This window comes from Ranitomeya imitator, chromosome 3, assembly GCF_032444005.1.
Source record: "Ranitomeya imitator isolate aRanImi1 chromosome 3, aRanImi1.pri, whole genome shotgun sequence".
Taxonomy (NCBI): Eukaryota; Metazoa; Chordata; class Amphibia; order Anura; family Dendrobatidae; genus Ranitomeya; species Ranitomeya imitator.
The window spans coordinates 15,463,905-15,488,720 of record NC_091284.1 but is presented as its reverse complement, the minus strand read 5'-3'; the positions used below and the strand labels follow the sequence as shown (position 1 = coordinate 15,488,720).

The following is a 24,816-nucleotide window of genomic DNA, read 5'->3' as shown; positions in this document are numbered from 1 at the left end:
GTGAGATCATCAGATCATGGCAACGGACACGTCCAGAAAGCGCGGTGGTCTCGGTGCTGCTTTAGCTTTGCAGCCCCTACTATGTTTTCCTGCACATCTAGAAAGGTGCTGACTCAGTGCCATGGCCCCCTCATAGTCAGAGTCTTTGGGGTCCCAGTGATGGGACCCCGCTATGGTTTATCCCTTATATTTGTCCCCACTGTTCCCTCCTCTCTGGTCTACAGAGGGAGGAGCGGCTGGATCACATACGGAAGGTCCGGGAGCAGAAGATGAAGGAGCGGGACGCCTGGATACAGGAACAGAAGGAGCGCGGAGCAGAGTTGTCAGAAGACGACCTGCCGCCAGTCACCGATGATGAAGAGGAGAAGCTGCCGGAGCTCTACGTCCCAGAAGAGCCCAGTCCCATCCTGTGTGGTTTCTACGCCAGTCCTGGGAAGTTCTGGTTATCCCTGGTAAGTGTCATGTGGCCGCCACCACCATTATCATCATCTGTCTGCTGGTTCTGTTTTATGCCCTAATGTGTCATTCTTCTCCTCTTCATCAGGATGGGTACGACTCCGGGTTCCTCTACCTCTGCCAGTTTTCTGATGCCGGTGGACAAGTTGAGGATCCGACTATGAGAAGAGACGAACCGGTGCAAGCTCTGCCGATCGATAACACCAGCAGCAATCCCATCCACAAAATGCACTTCAGGTAGAGAACCTCTTCTGCGTCCCATCCAGACCACGTTCTCAGGTTGCCCTGTCAGGGACTAGGGTCGGGCAGGATCAGAAATATAGCCAGTCTAATTGGTCTGGCCACATGTAATCTGAGGCTGGATATCCCCTGACAATCACCCTTCACCCCCACAAGTGGGTACGGACTTTGCTGCCTGGAGATCCATCACTTGTGGTCGTGGATGTGCGGCAGAACCAGGAGCGGTCAGTGGATGAGACAGGAGTGTAGTTAGAAAACTAGCCAAACATCAGGGCCAAAGGAAGACTGACAGGTGCCAGGCGACAATATGAATGGCATTAAAAAACTGTTTCCTCGGCTGTCCTGAATGAAGTTGCATCTCCATACCTGTCACCGAGTCAGAATTGTCCAGTTCTTCCTTTTATTTTATTCTCGCTGCTCCTCAGAGGATTTAGTGTTTTTTTTATTTCCCCTGTACAGTTCCAGAGATGTGGCCCTTTATATTTGGTGCTTATTTTTAATGATCTGTACCGAGGGGGTGGTGCTTGCATTGCAGAGCAGCTTAAAGACACGCCCCTGAGGAATGCTGGGAGCCACAACCCCTTGGTAAAGGCCATAAAAATTTGCACTAATTGAAAATGCCCATATCTTTGGAACCGTATGGACAATTAAAAATAATAAAAAACTGAAAAAACTGAAAAGGAGCAGCAGGAATAAATTAAGAGCAAACACTGCCCACTTCTGACCTGGTGACAGGTCCTCTTTAAAGGGGCAGAGGCCGTTTTCCTTGATTACTAGGTGACCCTCTCCAGGACTCTGATCAATCAGATGCTTATACTTACGGAGCTTAACATTTTGTATTTTTTCTTTCCATCTCGTCCTCAGCTCCAACAAGCAGCTGCTGTTCTGTGGGATGCGGGACGGAGCGATCAGGGTCTACCCCCTGCAGCCCAACGACCCTGGGCTCCATTCCATGGGCAATTACTGGTCTCTCGGGGTCCATGATAACCAGTACGGAGCCATCCAGGCCATCAGCTCCAGCTTCGATAACCAGTATCTCGTCACCTGCGGAGCCGATGGGAACATCTTCACCTTCAGCATCCTCTCCATGGAGGACATTGAGCGAGAGCTGAAAGTGAAGAAAGCTAAAGTGCCTTCTCCTAGGGTGGGCTCCATCATCACATCGTCAGCAGATACCGTCCCACATCGGTGGGATCCCGCTGTCACTGATATCTTTGTATTTTGCAGCTCCGCCTTGATGAAGAGAGGCCTGCGGAGGATATCGATGATCCGGACGCTTACAGGTGAAGTCCCATGTAATGTATTGTTGTACCGCAGACCTGCTGTATGTCATCACACCATTGGATCGTTACTCCTTCACCATCTTACTGCATCTAATCAATAGTCAGACCAGGTCGTGTGATGGTAGCATGATGTCTCATGGATGGTCTGGAGACCCCTCCATTGTTGTCTCTGTCTTTTATGTGTGAATGGAGCAGTACTGAGCATGTGTGACCACCTCTTCTACAGACAGTGAATGTAGCGGTGGCCGCACATGCTCACTGCTGCTTTTTCTCAGGCCCCTCATTGGGGGATACAGAAACCAGGGGTATTATGCTTAGAAAAAAAATGGTCTCCTCTCCAACAGGCTACACCCGTCCTGCTGACACCCTGATCTTCAGTTTAGGTTAGGTTGAGCCTCGGACCTGTTTTTTTTTTTCCGGCAGAAAATGACCTCTGTCTCTTGTCATCCCAGTCTGACCACCTGTAGGGCTACCATTGTACAATGGCTTCCATCTACCATGGCCAAAAAATCAGGCTAAGCCCGGGCGCCCCCTGCCAGTGGTAGGAGCCTCCTGGGTCATCCAGTTTCTTGGTCTGCAGTCTCCATCTTTGCAGAGATCTCACCTTCACGTCTGTCTTGGCTGAAGGGATAGTGGAGGCGGCAGATGTTTGGTGGCATCCCGAGAGATTCTTCCTTCTGTAACACGGTTATTAGTTTTCCCACTCCTGTGTCTGCTTTAGAACCTCCCATGATTTCTGTATCACCCCTCCCCCCCCCCAAATTAAGTGACCGAGAAAAAGAAGATTTTTGGTACTCGCTGTAAAACCTCATTCTCATAGACTTCATTGGGGGGCAGCACCCCTCTTCATTTGGGTGTTTTTTGTTTTGCTTCTCCTACTGTGTGATGATCTGAGTGTCGGCAGGCCAGCTGTAGTCTTTTGGGGACTCGATTACGGAAATTTTTTTCTAAGATGCATTCTTAGTGTCAGACACCAGGTGGCAGCATATCACCCCCAATAAAAGCTACGAGAGAGACTGTAGGTCTCTTCGGCCCCCCATTCTTATGGTTAGTGGAGGTCCCAGCAATCACACATTTATCACCGATCCTGTGGAACATGTTGTTTTTGTTACAACCTTTTTACTGGAAATTGACCACTAGGTCTCCCAGTGTCATAGGAACCTGATTCAGTTCTCTTCTCGGCAGTGGCTGCATGGGTCGGGACAAGGCAGTGATATTGTGGAGCTCATTAGTGGCATGTTTTATGCTCTCGGATGGGCCGGAATTGACCCCAATCTGATTCCTTTCAGCATAGAAAATGCCAAGCAGAAGCGACAGCACGACCGGCTGATGAAGGAGGCAGAAAGTAAGAAGGTCGGCAGGAGGCGAGAGCTCGAGACGCTGAGGATGGACTTCAGACAACTGCTGAAAAAGAATATGGCGCTACCGCACCACCTGCAGCTCGGCCGAGCGGTACGTACCGGCCCCGGAGAGGAGCCCTCTGCTTGTCGGACAATCATATGCTTCTTTTTAGTGATTCTCTTTTACGGAAAAAGCAAGCAGAGATTTCTAAGTTAAGTGTTAATTTATACACAAGGCACATCGGAAAGTGTATGATAAGTACAATTCATTCCCACAAAACTGGAAACGACAGTCTATGGGCCGATATCATGACATCGACGGTGGCGAGAGGTGGTCACACCGGATCTTAAGATGTCAGAGACAAACATAGCCTCCAAAGAGACTCCCGCAACCTGCGCTTCCTCCTTCTAGGAGTTCGAGATGGACCCTAGGATCCGCGAAGAGATGGAACGTCAGACGTCAGAGAGGGTCCGCACCCTGCTGAAGGAGCTGGCCTGGGAGCAGGAGAAGCACAGCCTAGGACTGAAGAAGCTGCAGGTCCGGTAAGTGGAGATCATCAAACCCTCACAGTAATCGTGTCCGGTATTTGTGACGCTACGTCTGTGCATTGAGGCTGCAGTGTACACTGTGAGATGTTCTCGCTGGACACTGTAAGATGTTCCCATAGACCCCATTCGCCAGACGGATAGTAAACGTCTGTTCTTTCAGGAGGCATCCATCCTAACTCCGGAGAGTATGTGCCCGGCGTTGGCCACGTGGTCTCGGTGCTGTGGAAGGCACTTACTCATGCCATGAAAGTATGATCGGTCCAACAAATGAACCGGAGAACCGGGGCTCCATATTGGCAGTGACATGGAAAAATCACTAAAGATCTCTTGAGCTGTATGGCTCTTCTTCAGCTGTATGGCTCTTCTTGAGGTGTATGGCTCTTCTTCAGGTTTACGGCTCCTCTTGCGGTGTATGGCCCCTCTTGAGGTGTATGGCTCTCCTTGAGGTGTATGGCCCCTCTTGAGGTGTATAGCCCCTCTTGAGGTGTATGGCCCTTCTTCAGGTGTATGACTGCTCTTGAGGTGTATGGCCCTTCTTGAGGTGTGTAGCCCCTCTATTGAGGTTTATGGCTCCTCTTGAGGCGCATGGCCCGTGTCGAGGTGTATGGTCCTTCTGGAAGTGTATGGCTCCTCTTGAGGTTTATGACCCTTCTTGAGGTGTGTGGTCCCTGTTGAGGTGTATGGCCCTTCTTGAGGTATATGGCCCTTCTTGAGGTATATGGCCTCTTTTGAGGAGTGTGGCCCCTGTTGAGGTGTATGGCCCTTCTTGAGGTGTGTGGCCCTTCTGTAGGAGTGTGGCCCCTGTTGAGGTGTATGGCCCTTCTTGAGGAGTGTGGTCCCTGTTGAGGTGTATGGCCCTTCTTGAGGAGTGTGGTCCCTGTTGAGGTGTATGGCCCTTCTTGAGGAGTGTGGCCCCTGTTGAGGTGTGTGCCCCCTGTTGAGTTGTGTGGCCCTTCTTGAGGTGTATTGTATGGCCCTGTTGTGTACGGTGAGGGCTCATGAGCTGAGCCAGGAGCATACATGGTGGGTGTACACTGTATTATACTGCCGGCATCGGGCTTTAGATGTTGCGGTCAGTCTCTGATCGGAGTATTTACTGTCAGTTTTAGTCTATAGTGGGGGTCTGTCCTGATGCGCATTGATCCCCAGAGCGATGTGATTGCGGCTGCTGATGGATTGGCAGTCTGAGCCCTACTGATGACCCCCATCGCTGTCCCCTTCACAATCCTCTATGTGCTCGGGCTTCTGGGCAGCTTGTTGATGCTGAAGTATTACACTATAGTAGAAGTGATAGAGCGATTGCAGGGTCAATTCTCTACGGGGACTGGAAAAGACAAAAAAAGTAACAACAAAATGTTACAAAATAAATACAAAAACATGGAAAATCTCCCCTTCTCCCAATAGAGAAATTAAGAAACTTAAAAAATTATGAAAGGAATATTGAGAATCGTCTCGTTCGTATAAGTCTGATAAGACAAAAGATAAATTGTTTCACCGGTACAATAAACATCAGAAACAAAAAACTATCAAGACGCCAAAATTTGCGCTTTTTTTAGTGCCGCACCTCCCAAACAATGCAATAAAAAGTAATGACTATGTTGTATGTAGCGCAATGTGATACTAATGACAACTACAGGCTGGCGGTAAAAGCCAAACCTTCCTCCAGATCCATCGGCGTAAAAACAAGACAGTCCCGTCCGGGAGCGGCGACACCAGGAAAGAGGTTCTTCTTTTGCTAAGTTCTGGACTTTGTTTCAAACTTTAAAATCTAAAAAAAAAAAAAAATGATGTCCCTGGCTGGGCACTGGTCAGCACTTCAGGTGTTATCTACAACTCCCAGCCTGCCCTGATGTGGCTGAGCCCTGTCCCTTCAGCAGTGCCCGTTGCAGTGTATTGCTGCCCAGTTTATGGTCCCTGTAGAATCTATACAATGACTTGTAATGGGGCCGGTAGATTCCTCAGAGGGGTGATCCATAGCGTAGCTCTAGGATGGAGATGTGGCAGCGGAGGTCTGCGAGGACTGGGACTACAGTCAGGTCACAGTGTCGGACCCCTGCAGATCTGACATACGACCATGGTATATACCGTATCCCCGATATTGGACGTTTACCCACCAGATTCCGGGATCAGGTGGAATGTGACACTGTGATCGTCCGCGCAATCAACACCGAGCACGAAGTGTCCACGTACCGGCTGCTGACGCTCCCCGAGAAGTACAGCAGGGTGAAGGGGCTGATCGGGAAGAGAAGGATGACCCGATACGACCTGTACCAGACCGATGCCACCAAAGAAAGCCCGGACTCAGGTGAGAATCCTCCGAACTATGCGAAATAAGGAGATCTGACATCAGACAGGGCGAGATCAAAGGCAGGGAGCAATGATGGGTGATCTGCAAGAAGAGCGACAGGTAAGTGATCATAGAGGAGATTACTGGGGTGATCTGCAAGAAGAGCGACAGGTAAGTGATCATAGCAGAGATTACTGGGGTGATCTGATGTTAGGTAAGTGATCATAGCGGATATTACTGGGGTGATCTGCAAGAAGAGCGACAGGTAAGTGATCATAGCAGAGATTACTGGGGTGATCTGATGTTAGGTAAGTGATCATAGCGGATATTACTGGGGTGATCTGATGTTAGGTATGTGATCATAGCGGAGATTACTGGGGTGATCTGCAAGAAGAGCGACAGGTAAGTGATCATAGAGGAGATTACTGGGGTGATCTGCAAGAAGAGCGACAGGTAAGTGATCATAGAGGAGATTACTGGGGTGATCTGCAAGAAGAGCGACAGGTAAGTGATCATAGAGGAGATTACTGGGGTGATCTGCAAGAAGAGCGACAGGTAAGTGATCATAGCGGAGATTACTGGGGTGATCTGCAAGAAGAGCGACAGGTAAGTGATCATAGCAGAGATTACTGGGGTGATCTGATGTTAGGTAAGTGATCATAGCGGATATTACTAGGGTGATCTGATGTTAGGTAAGTGATCATAGCGGAGATTACTGGGGTGATCTGCAAGAAGAGCGACAGGTAAGTGATCATAGCGGATATTACTGGGGTGATCTGATGTTAGGTATGTGATCATAGAGGAGATTACTGGGGTGATCTGATGTTAGGTAAGTGATCATAGCGGATATTACTGGGGTGATCTGATGTTAGGTAAGTGATCATAGCGGATATTACTAGGGTGATCTGATGTTAGGTAAGTGATCATAGAGGAGATTACTGGGGTGATCTGATGTTAGGTATGTGATCATAGAGGAGATTACTGGGGTGATCTGATGTTAGGTAAGTGATCATAGCGGATATTACTGGGGTGATCTGATGTTAGGTAAGTGATCATAGCGGATATTACTAGGGTGATCTGATGTTAGGTAAGTGATCATAGCGGAGATTACTGGGGTGATCTGCAAGAAGAGCGACAGGTAAATGATCATAGCAGAGATTACTGGGGTGATCTGATGTTAGGTAAGTGATCATAGCGGATATTACTAGGGTGATCTGATGTTAGGTAAGTGATCATAGCGGAGATTACTGGGGTGATCTGCAAGAAGAGCGACAGGTAAGTGATCATAGCGGATATTACTGGGGTGGTCTGATGTTAGGTATGTGATCATAGAGGAGATTACTGGGGTGATCTGATGTTAGGTAAGTGATCATAGCGGATATTACTGGGGTGATCTGATGTTAGGTAAGTGATCATAGCGGATATTACTAGGGTGATCTGATGTTAGGTAAGTGATCATAGCGGAGATTACTGGGGTGATCTGCAAGAAGAGCGACAGGTAAGTGATCATAGCGGAGATTACTGGGGTGGTCTGATGTTAGGTATGTGATCATAGAGGAGATTACTGGGGTGATCTGATGTTAGGTAAGTGATCATAGCGGATATTACTGGGGTGGTCTGATGTTAGGTAAGTGATCATAGCGGAGATTACTGGGGTGATCTGATGTTAGGTAAGTGATCATAGCGGATATTACTAGGGTGGTCTGATGTTAGGTAAGTGATCATAGCGGATATTACTGGGGTGGTCTGATGTTAGGTAAGTGATCATAGAGGAGATTACTGGGGTGAGCTGATGTTAGGTAAGTGATCATAGCGGATATTACTGGGGTGAGCTGATGTTAGGTAAGTGATCATAGCGGAGATTACTGGGGTGGTCTGATGTTAGGTATGTGATCATAGAGGAGATTACTGGGGTGATCTGATGTTAGGTAAGTGATCATAGCGGATATTACTAGGGTGGTCTGATGTTAGGTAAGTGATCATAGCGGATATTACTGGGGTGGTCTGATGTTAGGTAAGTGATCATAGAGGAGATTACTGGGGTGAGCTGATGTTAGGTAAGTGATCATAGCGGATATTACTGGGGTGAGCTGATGTTAGGTAAGTGATCATAGCGGAGATTACTGGGGTGGTCTGATGTTAGGTAAGTGATCATAGAGGAGATTACTGGGGTGAGCTGATGTTAGGTAAGTGATCATAGCGGATATTACTGGGGTGAGCTGATGTTAGGTAAGTGATCATAGCGGAGATTACTGGGGTGGTCTGATGTTAGGTAAGTGATCATAGCGGATATTACTGGGGTGATCTGATGTTAGGTAAGTGATCATAGCGGAGATTTCTGGGGTGATCTGCAAGAAGAGCGACAGGTAAGTGATCATAGCGGATATTACTGGGGTGATCTGATGTTAGGTAAGTGATCATAGCGGATATTACTGGGGTGATCTGATGTTAGGTATGTGATCATAGCGGAGATTACTTGAGTGATCTAATGTTAAGTAAGTGATCATAGTGGATATTACTGGGGTGATCTGATGTTAGGTAAGTGATCATAGCGGAGATTACTGGGGTGATCTGATGTTAGGTAAGTGATCATAGCGGAGATTACTGGGGTGAGCTGATGTTAGGTAAGTGATCATAGCGGATATTACTGGGGTGATCTGATGTTAGGTAAGTGATCATAGCGGAGATTACTGGGGTGGTCTGATGTTAGGTAAGTGATCATAGCGGAGATTACTGGGGTGATCTGATGTTAGGTAAGTGATCATAGAGGAGATTACTGGGGTGAGCTGATGTTAGGTAAGTGATCATAGCGGATATTACTGGGGTGATCTGATGTTAGGTAAGTGATCATAGAGGAGATTACTGGGGTGATCTGATGTTAAGTAAGTGATCATAGCGGATATTACTGGGGTGGTCTGATGTTAGGAAAGTGATCATAGCGGAGATTACTGGGGTGATCTGATGTTAGGTAAGTGATCATAGCGGATATTACTGGGGTGATCTAATGTTAAGTAAGTGATCATAGCGGAGATTACTGGGGTGATCTGATGTTAGGTAAGTGATCATAGCGGAGATTACTGGGGTGGTCTGATGTTAGGTAAGTGATCATAGCGGATATTACTGGGGTGATCTGATGTTAGGTAAGTGATCATAGCGGATATTACTGGGGTGATCTGATGTTAAGTAAGTGATCATAGCGGAGATTACTGGGGTGATCTGATGTTAGGTAAGTGACCATAGAGGAGATTACTGGGGTGAGCTGATGTTAGGTAAGTGATCATAGCGGAGATTACTGGGGTGATCTGATGTTAGGTAAGTGACCATAGAGGAGATTACTGGGGTGATCTGATGTTAGGTAAGTGATCATAGCGGATATTACTGGGGTGATCTGATGTTAGGTAAGTGATCATAGCGGATATTACTGGGGTGATCTGATGTTAGGTAAGTGATCATAGCGGATATTACTGGGGTGATCTGATGTTAGGTAAGTGATCATAGCGGATATTACTGGGGTGAGCTGATGTTAGGTAAGTGATCATAGAGGAGATTACTGGGGTGGTCTGATGTTAGGTAAGTGATCATAGCGGATATTACTTGAGTGAGCTGATGTTAGGTAAGTGATCATAGAGGAGATTACTGGGGTGATCTGATGTTAGGTAAGTGATCATAGCGGATATTACTTGGGTGAGCTGATGTTAGGTATGTGATCATAGCGGAGATTACTGGGGTGATCTGATGTTAGGTAAGTGATCATAGCGGATATTACTGGGGTGATCTGATGTTAGGTAAGTGATCATAGCGGAGATTACTGGGGTGATCTGATGTTAGGTAAGTGACCATAGCGGAGATTACTGGGGTGATCTGATGTTAGGTAAGTGATCATAGAGGAGATTACTGGGGTGATCTGATGTTAGGTAAGTGACCATAGCGGAGATTACTGGGGTGATCTGATGTTAGGTAAGTGACCATAGCGGAGATTACTGGGGTGGTCTGATGTTAGGTAAGTGATCATAGCGGATATTACTGGGGTGATCTGATGTTAGGTAAGTGATCATAGCGGATATTACTTGAGTGAGCTGATGTTAGGTAAGTGATCATAGCGGATATTACTTGGGTGAGCTGATGTTAGGTATGTGATCATAGTGGATATTACTGGGGTGATCTGATGTTAGGTAAGTGATCATAGCGGAGATTACTGGGGTGAGCTGATGTTAGGTATGTGATCATAGCGGATATTACTTGGGTGATCTGATGTTAGGTAAGTGATCATAGCGGAGATTACTGGGGTGAGCTGATGTTAGGTAAGTGATCATAGCGGAGATTACTGGGGTGATCTGATGTTAGGTAAGTGATCATAGCGGATATTACTGGGGTGATCTGATGTTAGGTAAGTGATCATAGCGGATATTACTGGGGTGATCTGATGTTAGGTAAGTGATCATAGCGGATATTACTGGGGTGATCTGATGTTAGGTAAGTGATCATAGCGGATATTACTGGGGTGATCTGATGTTAGGTATGTGATCATAGCGGAGATTACTGGGGTGATCTGATGTTAGGTAAGTGATCATAGCGGATATTACTGGGGTGATCTGATGTTAGGTAAGTGATCATAGCGGAGATTACTGGGGTGATCTGATGTTGGGTAAGTGATCATAGCGGATATTACTGGGGTGAGCTGATGTTAGGTAAGTGATCATAGCGGATATTACTGGGGTGATCTAATGTTAAGTAAGTGATCATAGCGGATATTACTGGGGTGGTCTGATGTTAGGTAAGTGTTCATAGCGGATATTACTGGGGTGATCTGATGTTAGGTAAGTGATCATAGCGGATATTACTTGGGTGAGCTGATGTTAGGTATGTGATCATAGCGGAGATTACTGGGGTGATCTGATGTTAGGTAAGTGATCATAGTGGATATTACTGGGGTGATCTGATGTTAAGTAAGTGATCATAGCGGATATTACTGGGGTGATCTGATGTTAGGTAAGTGATCATAGCGGAGATTACTGGGGTGATCTGATGTTAGGTAAGTGATCATAGCGGATATTACTGGGGTGATCTAATGTTAAGTAAGTGATCATAGCGGATATTACTGGGGTGATCTGATGTTAGGTAAGTGATCATAGCGGATATTACTGGGGTGATCTAATGTTAGGTAAGTGATCATAGCGGATATTACTGGGGTGATCTAATGTTAGGTAAGTGATCATAGCGGATATTACTGGGGTGATCTAATGTTAGGTAAGTGATCATAGCGGAGATTACTGGGGTGATCTGATGTTAGGTAAGTGATCATAGCGGAGATTACTGGGGTGATCTGATGTTAGGTAAGTGATCATAGCGGATATTACTTGGGTGATCTGATGTTAAGTAAGTGATCATAGCGGATATTACTGGGGTGATCTGATGTTAGTTAAGTGATCATAGCGGAGATTACTGGGGTGATCTGATGTTAAGTAAGTGATCATAGCGGATATTACTGGGGTAATCTGATGTTAGGTAAGTGATCATAGCGGAGATTACTGGGGTGATCTGATGTTAAGTAAGTGATCATAGCGGATATTACTGGGGTGATCTGATGTTAGGTAAGTGATCATAGCGGATATTACTGGGGTGATCTGATGTTAGGTAAGTGATCATAGCGGATATTACTAGGGTGATCTGGTGTTAGGTAAGTGATCATAGCGGATATTACTGGGGTGATCTGATGTTAGGTAAGTGATCATAGCGGAGATTACTGGGGTGATCTGATGTTAGGTAAGTGATCATAGCGGAGATTACTGGGGTGATCTGATGTTAAGTAAGTGATAATAGCGGATATTACTTGGGTGATCTGATGTTAAGTAAGTGATCATAGCGGATATTACTTGGGTGAGTTGATGTTAGGTATGTGATCATAGAGGAGATTACTGGGGTGATCTAATGTTAAGTAAGTGATCATAGCGGAGATTACTTGGGTGATCTGATGTTAGGAAGTGATCATAGCGGAGATTACTGGGGTGATCTGATGTTAGGTAAGTGATCATAGCGGATATTACTGGGGTGATCTAATGTTAAGTAAGTGATCATAGCGGATATTACTGGGGTGATCTGATGTTAGGTAAGTGATCATAGCGGAGATTACTGGGGTGATCTGATGTTAGGTAAGTGATCATAGAGGAGATTACTGGGGTGATCTAATGTTAAGTAAGTGATCATAGCGGAGATTACTTGGGTGATCTGATGTTAGGAAGTGATCATAGAGGAGATTACTGGGGTGATCTGATGTTAGGTATGTGATCATAGCGGATATTACTGGGGTGATCTGATGTTAGGTAAGTGATCATAGCGGAGATTACTGGGGTGATCTGAAGTTAGGTAAGTGATCATAGCGGAAATTACTGGGGTGATCTGATGTTAGGTAAGTGACCATAGAGGAGATTACTGGGGTGATCTAATGTTAAGTAAGTGATCATAGCGGAGATTACTGGGGTGATCTGATGTTAGGTAAGTGATCATAGCGGATATTACTGGGATGGTCTGATGTTAGGTAAGTGATCATAGCGGAGATTACTGGGGTGGTCTGATGTTAGGTAAGTGATCATAGAGGAGATTACTGGGGTGGTCTGATGTTAGGTAAGTGATCATAGCGGAGATTACTGGGGTGGTCTGATGTTAGGTAAGTGATCATAGCGGATATTACTGGGGTGATCTGATGTTAGGTAAGTGATCATAGCGGATATTACTGGGGTGATCTGATGTTAGGTAAGTGATCATAGAGGAGATTACTGGGGTGGTCTGATGTTAGGTAAGTGATCATAGCGGAGATTACTGGGGTGGTCTGATGTTAGGTAAGTGATCATAGCGGATATTACTAGGGTGATCTGATGTTAGGTAAGTGATCATAGCGGATATTACTGGGGTGATCTGATGTTAGGTAAGTGATCATAGAGGAGATTACTGGGGTGGTCTAATGTTAGGTAAGTGATCATAGCGGAGATTACTGGGGTGATCTGATGTTAGGTATGTGATCATAGCGGATATTACTTGGGTGATCTGATGTTAAGTAAGTGATCATAGCGGATATTACTGGGGTGATCTGATGTTAGGTAAGTGATCATAGCGGAGATTACTGGGGTGATCTGATGTTAGGTAAGTGATCATAGCGGAGATTACTGGGGTGATCTAATGTTAAGTAAGTGATAATAGCGGATATTACTTGGGTGATCTGATGTTAAGTAAGTGATCATAGCGGATATTACTGGGGTGGTCTGATGTTAGGTAAGTGATCATAGCGGATATTACTGGGGTAATCTGATGTTAGGTAAGTGATCATAGCGGATATTACTGGGGTGATCTGATGTTAGGTATGTGATCATAACAGAGATTACTGGGGTGATCTGATGTTAGGTAAGTGATCATAGCGGATATTACTGGGGTGGTCTGATGTTAGGTAAGTGATCATAGCGGATATTACTGGGGTAATCTGATGTTAGGTAAGTGATCATAGCGGATATTACTGGGGTGATCTGATGTTAGGTATGTGATCATAACAGAGATTACTGGGGTGAGCTGATGTTAGGTAAGTGATCATAGCGGATATTACTGGGGTGATCTAATGTTAAGTAAGTGATCATAGCGGATATTACTGGGGTGAGCTGATGTTAGGTAAGTGATCATAGAGGAGATTACTGGGGTGATCTGGTGTTAGGTAAGTGATCATAGCGGAGATTACTGGGGTGATCTGATGTTAAGTAAGTGATCATAGCGGATATTACTGGGGTGAACTAATGTTAAGTAAGTGATCATAGCGGAGATTACTGGGGTGAGCTGATGTTAGGTAAGTGATCATAGCGGATATTACTGGGGTGAACTAATGTTAGGTAAGTGATCATAGCGGATATTACTGGGGTGATCTGATGTTAAGTAAGTGATCATAGCGGATATTACTGGGGTGAACTAATGTTAAGTAAGTGATCATAGCGGAGATTACTGGGGTGAGCTGATGTTAGGTAAGTGATCATAGCGGATATTACTGGGGTGAACTAATGTTAGGTAAGTGATCATAGCGGATATTACTGGGGTGAGCTGATGTTAAGTAAGTGATCATAGCGGATATTACTGGGGTGATCTGATGTTAAGTAAGTGATCATAGAGGAGATTACTGGGGTAATCTGATGTTAGGTAAGTGATCATAGCGGAGATTACTTGGGTGATCTGATGTTAGGTAAGTGATCATAGCGGAGATTACTGGGGTGATCTGATGTTAGGTAAGTGATCATAGCGGATATTACTGGGGTGATCTGATGTTAAGTAAGTGATCATAGCGGATATTACCGGGGTGATCTGATGTTAGGTAAGTGATCATAGCGGAGATTACTGGGGTGATCTAATGTTAAGTAAGTGATCATAGCGGATATTACTGGGGTGATCTGATGTTAGTTAAGTGATCATAGCGGAGATTACTGGGGTGATCTGATGTTAAGTAAGTGATCATAGCGGATATTACTGGGGTAATCTGATGTTAGGTAAGTGATCATAGCGGAGATTACTGGGGTGATCTGATGTTAAGTAAGTGATCATAGCGGATATTACTGGGGTGATCTGATGTTAGGTAAGTGATCATAGCGGATATTACTGGGGTGATCTGATGTTAGGTAAGTGATCATAGCGGATATTACTAGGGTGATCTGGTGTTAGGTAAGTGATCATAGCGGAGATTACTGGGGTGATCTGATGTTAGGTATGTGATCATAGCGGATATTACTGGGGTGATCTGATGTTAGGTAAGTGATCATAGCGGAGATTACTGGGGTGATCTGAAGTTAGGTAAGTGATCATAGCGGAAATTACTGGGGTGATCTGATGTTAGGTAAGTGACCATAGAGGAGATTACTGGGGTGATCTAATGTTAAGTAAGTGATCATAGCGGAGATTACTGGGGTGATCTGATGTTAGGTAAGTGATCATAGCGGATATTACTGGGATGGTCTGATGTTAGGTAAGTGATCATAGCGGAGATTACTGGGGTGGTCTGATGTTAGGTAAGTGATCATAGAGGAGATTACTGGGGTGGTCTGATGTTAGGTAAGTGATCATAGCGGATATTACTGGGGTGATCTGATGTTAGGTAAGTGATCATAGCGGATATTACTGGGGTGATCTGATGTTAGGTAAGTGATCATAGAGGAGATTACTGGGGTGGTCTGATGTTAGGTAAGTGATCATAGCGGAGATTACTGGGGTGGTCTGATGTTAGGTAAGTGATCATAGCGGATATTACTAGGGTGATCTGATGTTAGGTAAGTGATCATAGCGGATATTACTGGGGTGATCTGATGTTAGGTAAGTGATCATAGAGGAGATTACTGGGGTGGTCTAATGTTAGGTAAGTGATCATAGCGGAGATTACTGGGGTGATCTGATGTTAGGTATGTGATCATAGCGGATATTACTTGGGTGATCTGATGTTAAGTAAGTGATCATAGCGGATATTACTGGGGTGATCTGATGTTAGGTAAGTGATCATAGCGGAGATTACTGGGGTGATCTGATGTTAGGTAAGTGATCATAGCGGAGATTACTGGGGTGATCTAATGTTAAGTAAGTGATAATAGCGGATATTACTTGGGTGATCTGATGTTAAGTAAGTGATCATAGCGGATATTACTGGGGTGGTCTGATGTTAGGTAAGTGATCATAGCGGATATTACTGGGGTAATCTGATGTTAGGTAAGTGATCATAGCGGATATTACTGGGGTGATCTGATGTTAGGTATGTGATCATAACAGAGATTACTGGGGTGATCTGATGTTAGGTAAGTGATCATAGCGGATATTACTGGGGTGGTCTGATGTTAGGTAAGTGATCATAGCGGATATTACTGGGGTAATCTGATGTTAGGTAAGTGATCATAGCGGATATTACTGGGGTGATCTGATGTTAGGTATGTGATCATAACAGAGATTACTGGGGTGAGCTGATGTTAGGTAAGTGATCATAGCGGATATTACTGGGGTGATCTAATGTTAAGTAAGTGATCATAGCGGATATTACTGGGGTGAGCTGATGTTAGGTAAGTGATCATAGAGGAGATTACTGGGGTGATCTGGTGTTAGGTAAGTGATCATAGCGGAGATTACTGGGGTGATCTGATGTTAAGTAAGTGATCATAGCGGATATTACTGGGGTGAGCTGATGTTAGGTAAGTGATCATAGCGGATATTACTGGGGTGAACTAATGTTAGGTAAGTGATCATAGCGGATATTACTGGGGTGATCTGATGTTAAGTAAGTGATCATAGCGGATATTACTGGGGTGAACTAATGTTAAGTAAGTGATCATAGCGGAGATTACTGGGGTGAGCTGATGTTAGGTAAGTGATCATAGCGGATATTACTGGGGTGAACTAATGTTAGGTAAGTGATCATAGCGGATATTACTGGGGTGAGCTGATGTTAAGTAAGTGATCATAGCGGATATTACTGGGGTGATCTGATGTTAAGTAAGTGATCATAGAGGAGATTACTGGGGTAATCTGATGTTAGGTAAGTGATCATAGCGGAGATTACTTGGGTGATCTGATGTTAGGTAAGTGATCATAGCGGAGATTACTGGGGTGATCTGATGTTAGGTAAGTGATCATAGCGGATATTACTGGGGTGATCTGATGTTAAGTAAGTGATCATAGCGGATATTACCGGGGTGATCTGATGTTAGGTAAGTGATCATAGCGGAGATTACTGGGGTGATCTAATGTTAAGTAAGTGATCATAGCGGATATTACTGGGGTGATCTGATGTTAGTTAAGTGATCATAGCGGAGATTACTGGGGTGATCTGATGTTAAGTAAGTGATCATAGCGGATATTACTGGGGTAATCTGATGTTAGGTAAGTGATCATAGCGGAGATTACTGGGGTGATCTGATGTTAAGTAAGTGATCATAGCGGATATTACTGGGGTGATCTGATGTTAGGTAAGTGATCATAGCGGATATTACTGGGGTGATCTGATGTTAGGTAAGTGATCATAGCGGATATTACTAGGGTGATCTGGTGTTAGGTAAGTGATCATAGCGGATATTACTGGGGTGATCTGATGTTAGGTAAGTGATCATAGCGGAGATTACTGGGGTGATCTGATGTTAGGTAAGTGATCATAGCGGAGATTACTGGGGTGGTCTGATGTTAGTTAAGTGATCATAGCGGATATTACTTGGGTGAGTTGATGTTAGGTATGTGATCATAGAGGAGATTACTGGGGTGATCTAATGTTAAGTAAGTGATCATAGCGGAGATTTCTTGGGTGATCTGATGTTAGGAAGTGATCATAGCGGATATTACTGGGGTGATCTGATGTTAGGTAAGTGATCATAGCGGAGATTACTGGGGTGATCTGATGTTAGGTAAGTGATCATAGCGGATATTACTGGGGTGATCTAATGTTAAGTAAGTGATCATAGCGGATATTACTGGGGTGATCTGATGTTAGGTAAGTGATCATAGCGGAGATTACTGGGGTGATCTGATGTTAGGTAAGTGATCATAGAGGAGATTACTGGGGTGATCTAATGTTAAGTAAGTGATCATAGCGGAGATTACTTGGGTGATCTGATGTTAGGAAGTGATCATAGAGGAGATTACTGGGGTGATCTGATGTTAGGTATGTGATCATAGCGGATATTACTGGGGTGATCTGATGTTAGGTAAGTGATCATAGCGGAGATTACTGGGGTGATCTGATGTTAGGTAAGTGATCATAGCGGAAATTACTGGGGTGATCTGATGTTAGGTAAGTGACCATAGAGGAGATTACTGGGGTGATCTAATGTTAAGTAAGTGATCATAGAGGAGATTACTGGGGTGATCTGATGTTAGGTAAGTGATCATAGCGGATATTACTGGGATGGTCTGATGTTAGGTAAGTGATCATAGCGGAGATTACTGGGGTGGTCTGATGTTAGGTAAGTGATCATAGAGGAGATTACTGGGGTGGTCTGATGTTAGGTAAGTGATCATAGCGGATATTACTGGGGTGATCTGATGTTAGGTAAGTGATCATAGCGGATATTACTGGGGTGATCTGATGTTAGGTAAGTGATCATAGAGGAGATTACTGGGGTGGTCTGATGTTAGGTAAGTGATCATAGCGGAGATTACTGGGGTGGTCTGATGTTAGGTAAGTGATCATAGCGGATATTACTAGGGTGATCTGATGTTAGGTAAGTGATCATAGCGGATATTACTGGGGTGATCTGATGTTAGGTAAGTGATCATAGAGGAGATTACTGGGGTGGTCTGATGTTAGGTAAGTGATCATAGCGGAGATTACTGGGGTGATCTGATGTTAGGTATGTGATCATAGCGGATATTACTTGGGTGATCTGATGTTAAGTAAGTGATCATAGCGGATATTACTGGGGTGATCTGATGTTAGGTAAGTGATCATAGCGGAGATTACTGGGGTGATCTGATGTTAGGTAAGTGATCATAGCGGAGATTACTGGGGTGATCTAATGTTAAGTAAGTGATAATAGCGGATATTACTTGGGTGATCTGATGTTAAGTAAGTGATCATAGCGGATATTACTGGGGTGGTCTGATGTTAGGTAAGTGATCATAGCGGAGATTACTGGGGTGATCTGATGTTAAGTAAGTGATCATAGCGGATATTACTGGGGTAATCTGATGTTAGGTAAGTGATCATAGCGGATATTACTGGGGTGATCTGATGTTAGGTAAGTGATCATAGCGGATATTACTGGGGTGATCTAATGTTAAGTAAGTGATCATAGCGGATATTACTGGGGTGAGCTGATGTTAGGTAAGTGATCATAGCGGAGATTACTGGGGTGATCTGATGTTAAGTAAGTGATCATAGCGGATATTACTGGGGTGAACTAATGTTAAGTAAGTGATCATAGCGGAGATTACTGGGGTGAACTAATGTTAGGTAAGTGATCATAGCGGAGATTACTGGGGTGATCTGATGTTAAGTAAGTGATCATAGTGGATATTACTGGGGTGATCTGATGTTAAGTAAGTGATCATAGCGGATATTACTGGGGTGAACTAATGTTAGGTAAGTGATCATAGCGGATATTACTGGGGTGAACTAATGTTAGGTAAGTGATCATAGCGGAGATTACTGGGGTGGTCTGATGTTAGGTAAGTGATCATAGCGGATATTACTGGGGTGATCTGATGTTAAGTAAGTGATCATAGCGGATATTACTGGGGTGATCTGATGTTAGGTAAGTGATCATAGCGGAGATTACTGGGGTGATCTAATGTTAAGTAAGTGATCATAGCGGATATTACTGGGGTGATCTGATGTTAGGTAAGTGATCATAGCGGAGATTACTGGGGTGATCTGATGTTAAGTAAGTGATCATAGCGGAGATTACTGGGGTGAGCTGATGTTAGGTAAGTGATCATAGCGGATATTACTGGGGTGATCTGATGTTAGGTAAGTGATCATAGCGGATATTACTGGGGTGAACTAATGTTAGGTAAGTGATCATAGCGGATATTACTGGGGTGAGCTGATGTTAAGTAAGTGATCATAGCGGATATTACTGGGGTGAACTAATGTTAGGTAAGTGATCATAGCGGATATTACTGGGGTGAGCTGATGTTAAGTAAGTGATCATAGCGGATATTACTGGGGTGAACTAATGTTAGGTAAGTGATCATAGCGGAGATTACTGGGGTGGTCTGATGTTAGGTAAGTGATCATAGCGGATATTACTGGGGTGATCTGATGTTAGGTAAGTGATCATAGCGGAGATTACTGGGGTGGTCTGATGTTAGGTAAGTGATCATAGCGGATATTACTGGGGTGATCTGATGTTAAGTAAGTGATCATAGCGGATATTACTGGGGTGATCTGATGTTAGGTAAGTGATCATAGCGGAGATTACTGGGGTGATCTGATGTTAGGTAAGTGATCATAGCGGATATTACTGGGGTGATCTGATGTTAGGTAAGTGATCATAGCGGATATTACTGGGGTGATCTGATGTTAGGTAAGTGATCATAGCGGATATTACTGGGGTGATCTGATGTTAGGTAAGTGATCATAGCGGAGATTACTGGGGTGAGCTGATGTTAGGTAAGTGATCATAGCGGATATTACTGGGGTGATCTGATGTTAGGTAAGTGATCATAGAGGAGATTACTGGGGTGATCTAATGTTAAGTAAGTGATCATAGCGGAGATTACTTGGGTGATCTGATGTTAGGAAGTGATCATAGAGGAGATTACTGGGGTGATCTGATGTTAGGTATGTGATCATAGCGGATATTACTTGGGTGAGCTGATGTTAGGTAAGTGATCATAGCGGAGATTACTGGGGTGATCTGATGTTAGGTAAGTGACCATAGAGGAGATTACTGGGGTGATCTAATGTTAAGTAAGTGATCATAGCGGAGATTACTGGGGTGATCTGATGTTAGGTAAGTGATCATAGCGGATATTACTGGGATGGTCTGATGTTAGGTAAGTGATCATAGCGGAGATTACTTGGGTGATCTGATGTTAGGTAAGTGATCATAGCGGAGATTACTGGGGTGGTCTGATGTTAGGTAAGTGATCATAGCGGAGATTACTGGGGTGATCTGATGTTAGGTAAGTGATCATAGCGGATATTACTGGGGTGATCTGATGTTAGGTAAGTGATCATAGCGGAGATTACTGGGGTGATCTGATGTTAGGTAAGTGATCATAGCGGAGATTACTGGGGTGATCTGATGTTAAGTAAGTGATAATAGCGGATATTACTTGGGTGATCTGATGTTAAGTAAGTGATCATAGCGGAGATTACTGGGGTGGTCTGATATTTAGTTAAGTGATCATAGCGGATATTACTTGGGTGAGTTGATGTTAGGTATGTGATCATAGAGGAGATTACTGGGGTGATCTAATGTTAAGTAAGTGATCATAGCGGAGATTTCTTGGGTGATCTGATGTTAGGAAGTGATCATAGCGGATATTACTGGGGTGATCTGATGTTAGGTAAGTGATCATAGCGGAGATTACTGGGGTGATCTGATGTTAGGTAAGTGATCATAGCGGATATTACTGGGGTGATCTAATGTTAAGTAAGTGATCATAGCGGATATTACTGGGGTGATCTGATGTTAGGTAAGTGATCATAGCGGAGATTACTGGGGTGATCTGATGTTAGGTAAGTGATCATAGAGGAGATTACTGGGGTGATCTAATGTTAAGTAAGTGATCATAGCGGAGATTACTTGGGTGATCTGATGTTAGGAAGTGATCATAGAGGAGATTACTGGGGTGATCTGATGTTAGGTATGTGATCATAGCGGATATTACTGGGGTGATCTGATGTTAGGTAAGTGATCATAGCGGAGATTACTGGGGTGATCTGATGTTAGGTAAGTGATCATAGCGGAAATTACTGGGGTGATCTGATGTTAGGTAAGTGACCATAGAGGAGATTACTGGGGTGATCTAATGTTAAGTAAGTGATCATAGCGGAGATTACTGGGGTGATCTGATGTTAGGTAAGTGATCATAGCGGATATTACTGGGATGGTCTGATGTTAGGTAAGTGATCATAGCGGAGATTACTGGGGTGGTCTGATGTTAGGTAAGTGATCATAGAGGAGATTACTGGGGTGGTCTGATGTTAGGTAAGTGATCATAGCGGATATTACTGGGGTGATCTGATGTTAGGTAAGTGATCATAGCGGATATTACTGGGGTGATCTGATGTTAGGTAAGTGATCATAGAGGAGATTACTGGGGTGGTCTGATGTTAGGTAAGTGATCATAGCGGAGATTACTGGGGTGGTCTGATGTTAGGTAAGTGATCATAGCGGAGATTACTGGGGTGGTCTGATGTTAGGTATGTGATCATAGCGGATATTACTTGGGTGATCTGATGTTAAGTAAGTGATCATAGCGGATATTACTGGGGTGATCTGATGTTAGGTAAGTGATCATAGCGGAGATTACTGGGGTGATCTGATGTTAGGTAAGTGATCATAGCGGAGATTACTGGGGTGATCTAATGTTAAGTAAGTGATAATAGCGGATATTACTTGGGTGATCTGATGTTAAGTAAGTGATCATAACAGAGATTACTGGGGTGATCTGATGTTAGGTAAGTGATCATAGCGGAGATTACTGGGGTGATCTAATGTTAAGTAAGTGATAATAGCGGATATTACTTGGGTGATCTGATGTTAAGTAAGTGATCATAGCGGAGATTACTGGGGTGATCTGATGTTAAGTAAGTGATCATAGCGGATATTACTGGGGTGATCTGATGTTAGGTAAGTGATCATAGCGGATATTACTGGGGTGATCTAATGTTAAGTAAGTGATCATAGCGGATATTACTGGGGTGAGCTGATGTTAGGTAAGTGATCATAGCGGAGATTACTGGGGTGATCTGATGTTAAGTAAGTGATCATAGCGGATATTACTGGGGTGAACTAATGTTAAGTAAGTGATCATAGCGGAGATTACTGGGGTGAGCTGATGTTAGGTAAGTGATCATAGCGGATATTACTGGGGTGAACTAATGTTAGGTAAGTGATCATAGCGGAGATTACTGGGGTGAGCTGATGTTAGGTAAGTGATCATAGCGGATATTACTGGGGTGAACTAATGTTAAGTAAGTGATCATAGCGGATATTACTGGGGTGAGCTGATGTTAAGTAAGTGATCATAGCGGATATTACTGGGGTGAACTAATGTTAGGTAAGTGATCATAGCGGATATTACTGGGGTAATCTGATGTTAGGTAAGTGATCATAGCGGATATTACTGGGGTGATCTGATGTTAGGTAAGTGATCATAGCGGATATTACTGGGGTGATCTAATGTTAAGTAAGTGATCATAGCGGATATTACTGGGGTGAGCTGATGTTAGGTAAGTGATCATAGCGGAGATTACTGGGGTGATCTGATGTTAAGTAAGTGATCATAGCGGATATTACTGGGGTGAGCTGATGTTAAGTAAGTGATCATAGCGGATATTACTGGGGTGAACTAATGTTAGGTAAGTGATCATAGCGGAGATTACTGGGGTGAGCTGATGTTAGGTAAGTGATCATAGCGGATATTACTGGGGTGAACTAATGTTAAGTAAGTGATCATAGCGGATATTACTGGGGTGATCTGATGTTAGGTAAGTGATCATAGCGGATATTACTGGGGTGAGCTGATGTTAAGTAAGTGATCATAGCGGATATTACTGGGGTGAACTAATGTTAGGTAAGTGATCATAGCGGAGATTACTGGGGTGGTCTGATGTTAGGTAAGTGATCATAGCGGATATTACTAGGGTGATCTGATGTTAAGTAAGTGATCATAGCGGATATTACTGGGGTGATCTGATGTTAGGTAAGTGATCATAGCGGAGATTACTGGGGTGATCTAATGTTAAGTAAGTGATCATAGCGGATATTACTGGGGTGATCTGATGTTAGGTAAGTGATCATAGCGGAGATTACTGGGGTGAGCTGATGTTAGGTAAGTGATCATAGCGGATATTACTGGGGTGATCTGATGTTAGGTAAGTGATCATAGCGGATATTACTGGGGTGAACTAATGTTAGGTAAGTGATCATAGCGGATATTACTGGGGTGAGCTGATGTTAAGTAAGTGATCATAGCGGATATTACTGGGGTGAACTAATGTTAGGTAAGTGATCATAGCGGAGATTACTGGGGTGGTCTGATGTTAGGTAAGTGATCATAGCGGATATTACTGGGGTGATCTAATGTTAGGTAAGTGATCATAGCGGATATTACTGGGGTGAACTAATGTTAGGTAAGTGATCATAGCGGAGATTACTGGGGTGATCTGATGTTAGGTAAGTGATCATAGCGGATATTACTGGGGTGATCTGATGTTAGGTAAGTGATCATAGCGGAGATTACTGGGGTGGTCTGATGTTAGGTAAGTGATCATAGCGGATATTACTGGGGTGATCTGATGTTAAGTAAGTGATCATAGCGGATATTACTGGGGTGATCTGATGTTAGGTAAGTGATCATAGCGGAGATTACTGGGGTGATCTGATGTTAGGTAAGTGATCATAGCGGATATTACTGGGGTGATCTGATGTTAGGTAAGTGATCATAGCGGATATTACTGGGGTGATCTGATGTTAGGTAAGTGATCATAGCGGATATTACTGGGGTGATCTGATGTTAGGTAAGTGATCATAGCGGAGATTACTGGGGTGAGCTGATGTTAGGTAAGTGATCATAGCGGATATTACTGGGGTGATCTGATGTTAGGTAAGTGATCATAGAGGAGATTACTGGGGTGATCTAATGTTAAGTAAGTGATCATAGCGGAGATTACTTGGGTGATCTGATGTTAGGAAGTGATCATAGAGGAGATTACTGGGGTGATCTGATGTTAGGTATGTGATCATAGCGGATATTACTTGGGTGAGCTGATGTTAGGTAAGTGATCATAGCGGAGATTACTGGGGTGATCTGATGTTAGGTAAGTGACCATAGAGGAGATTACTGGGGTGATCTAATGTTAAGTAAGTGATCATAGCGGAGATTACTGGGGTGATCTGATGTTAGGTAAGTGATCATAGCGGATATTACTGGGATGGTCTGATGTTAGGTAAGTGATCATAGCGGAGATTACTTGGGTGATCTGATGTTAGGTAAG

The 24,816-nt window shown here is 44.1% G+C and overlaps 1 protein-coding gene across 1 annotated transcript in view; it reads left to right on the top strand.

The window, feature by feature from the left end:
* The window catches only part of CFAP44 (cilia and flagella associated protein 44), a 256,160-nt gene that overhangs the window by 59,707 nt on the left and 171,637 nt on the right, over nucleotides 1–24,816 (top strand). The window contains exons 17-23 of the mRNA XM_069760527.1: nucleotides 225–452; nucleotides 545–693; nucleotides 1,561–1,840; nucleotides 1,924–1,979; nucleotides 3,269–3,431; nucleotides 3,732–3,862; nucleotides 5,986–6,173. Coding sequence (XP_069616628.1) covers nucleotides 225–452; nucleotides 545–693; nucleotides 1,561–1,840; nucleotides 1,924–1,979; nucleotides 3,269–3,431; nucleotides 3,732–3,862; nucleotides 5,986–6,173 — 1,195 coding nt within the window. The remainder of the gene's footprint in view (nucleotides 1–224; nucleotides 453–544; nucleotides 694–1,560; nucleotides 1,841–1,923; nucleotides 1,980–3,268; nucleotides 3,432–3,731; nucleotides 3,863–5,985; nucleotides 6,174–24,816) is intronic.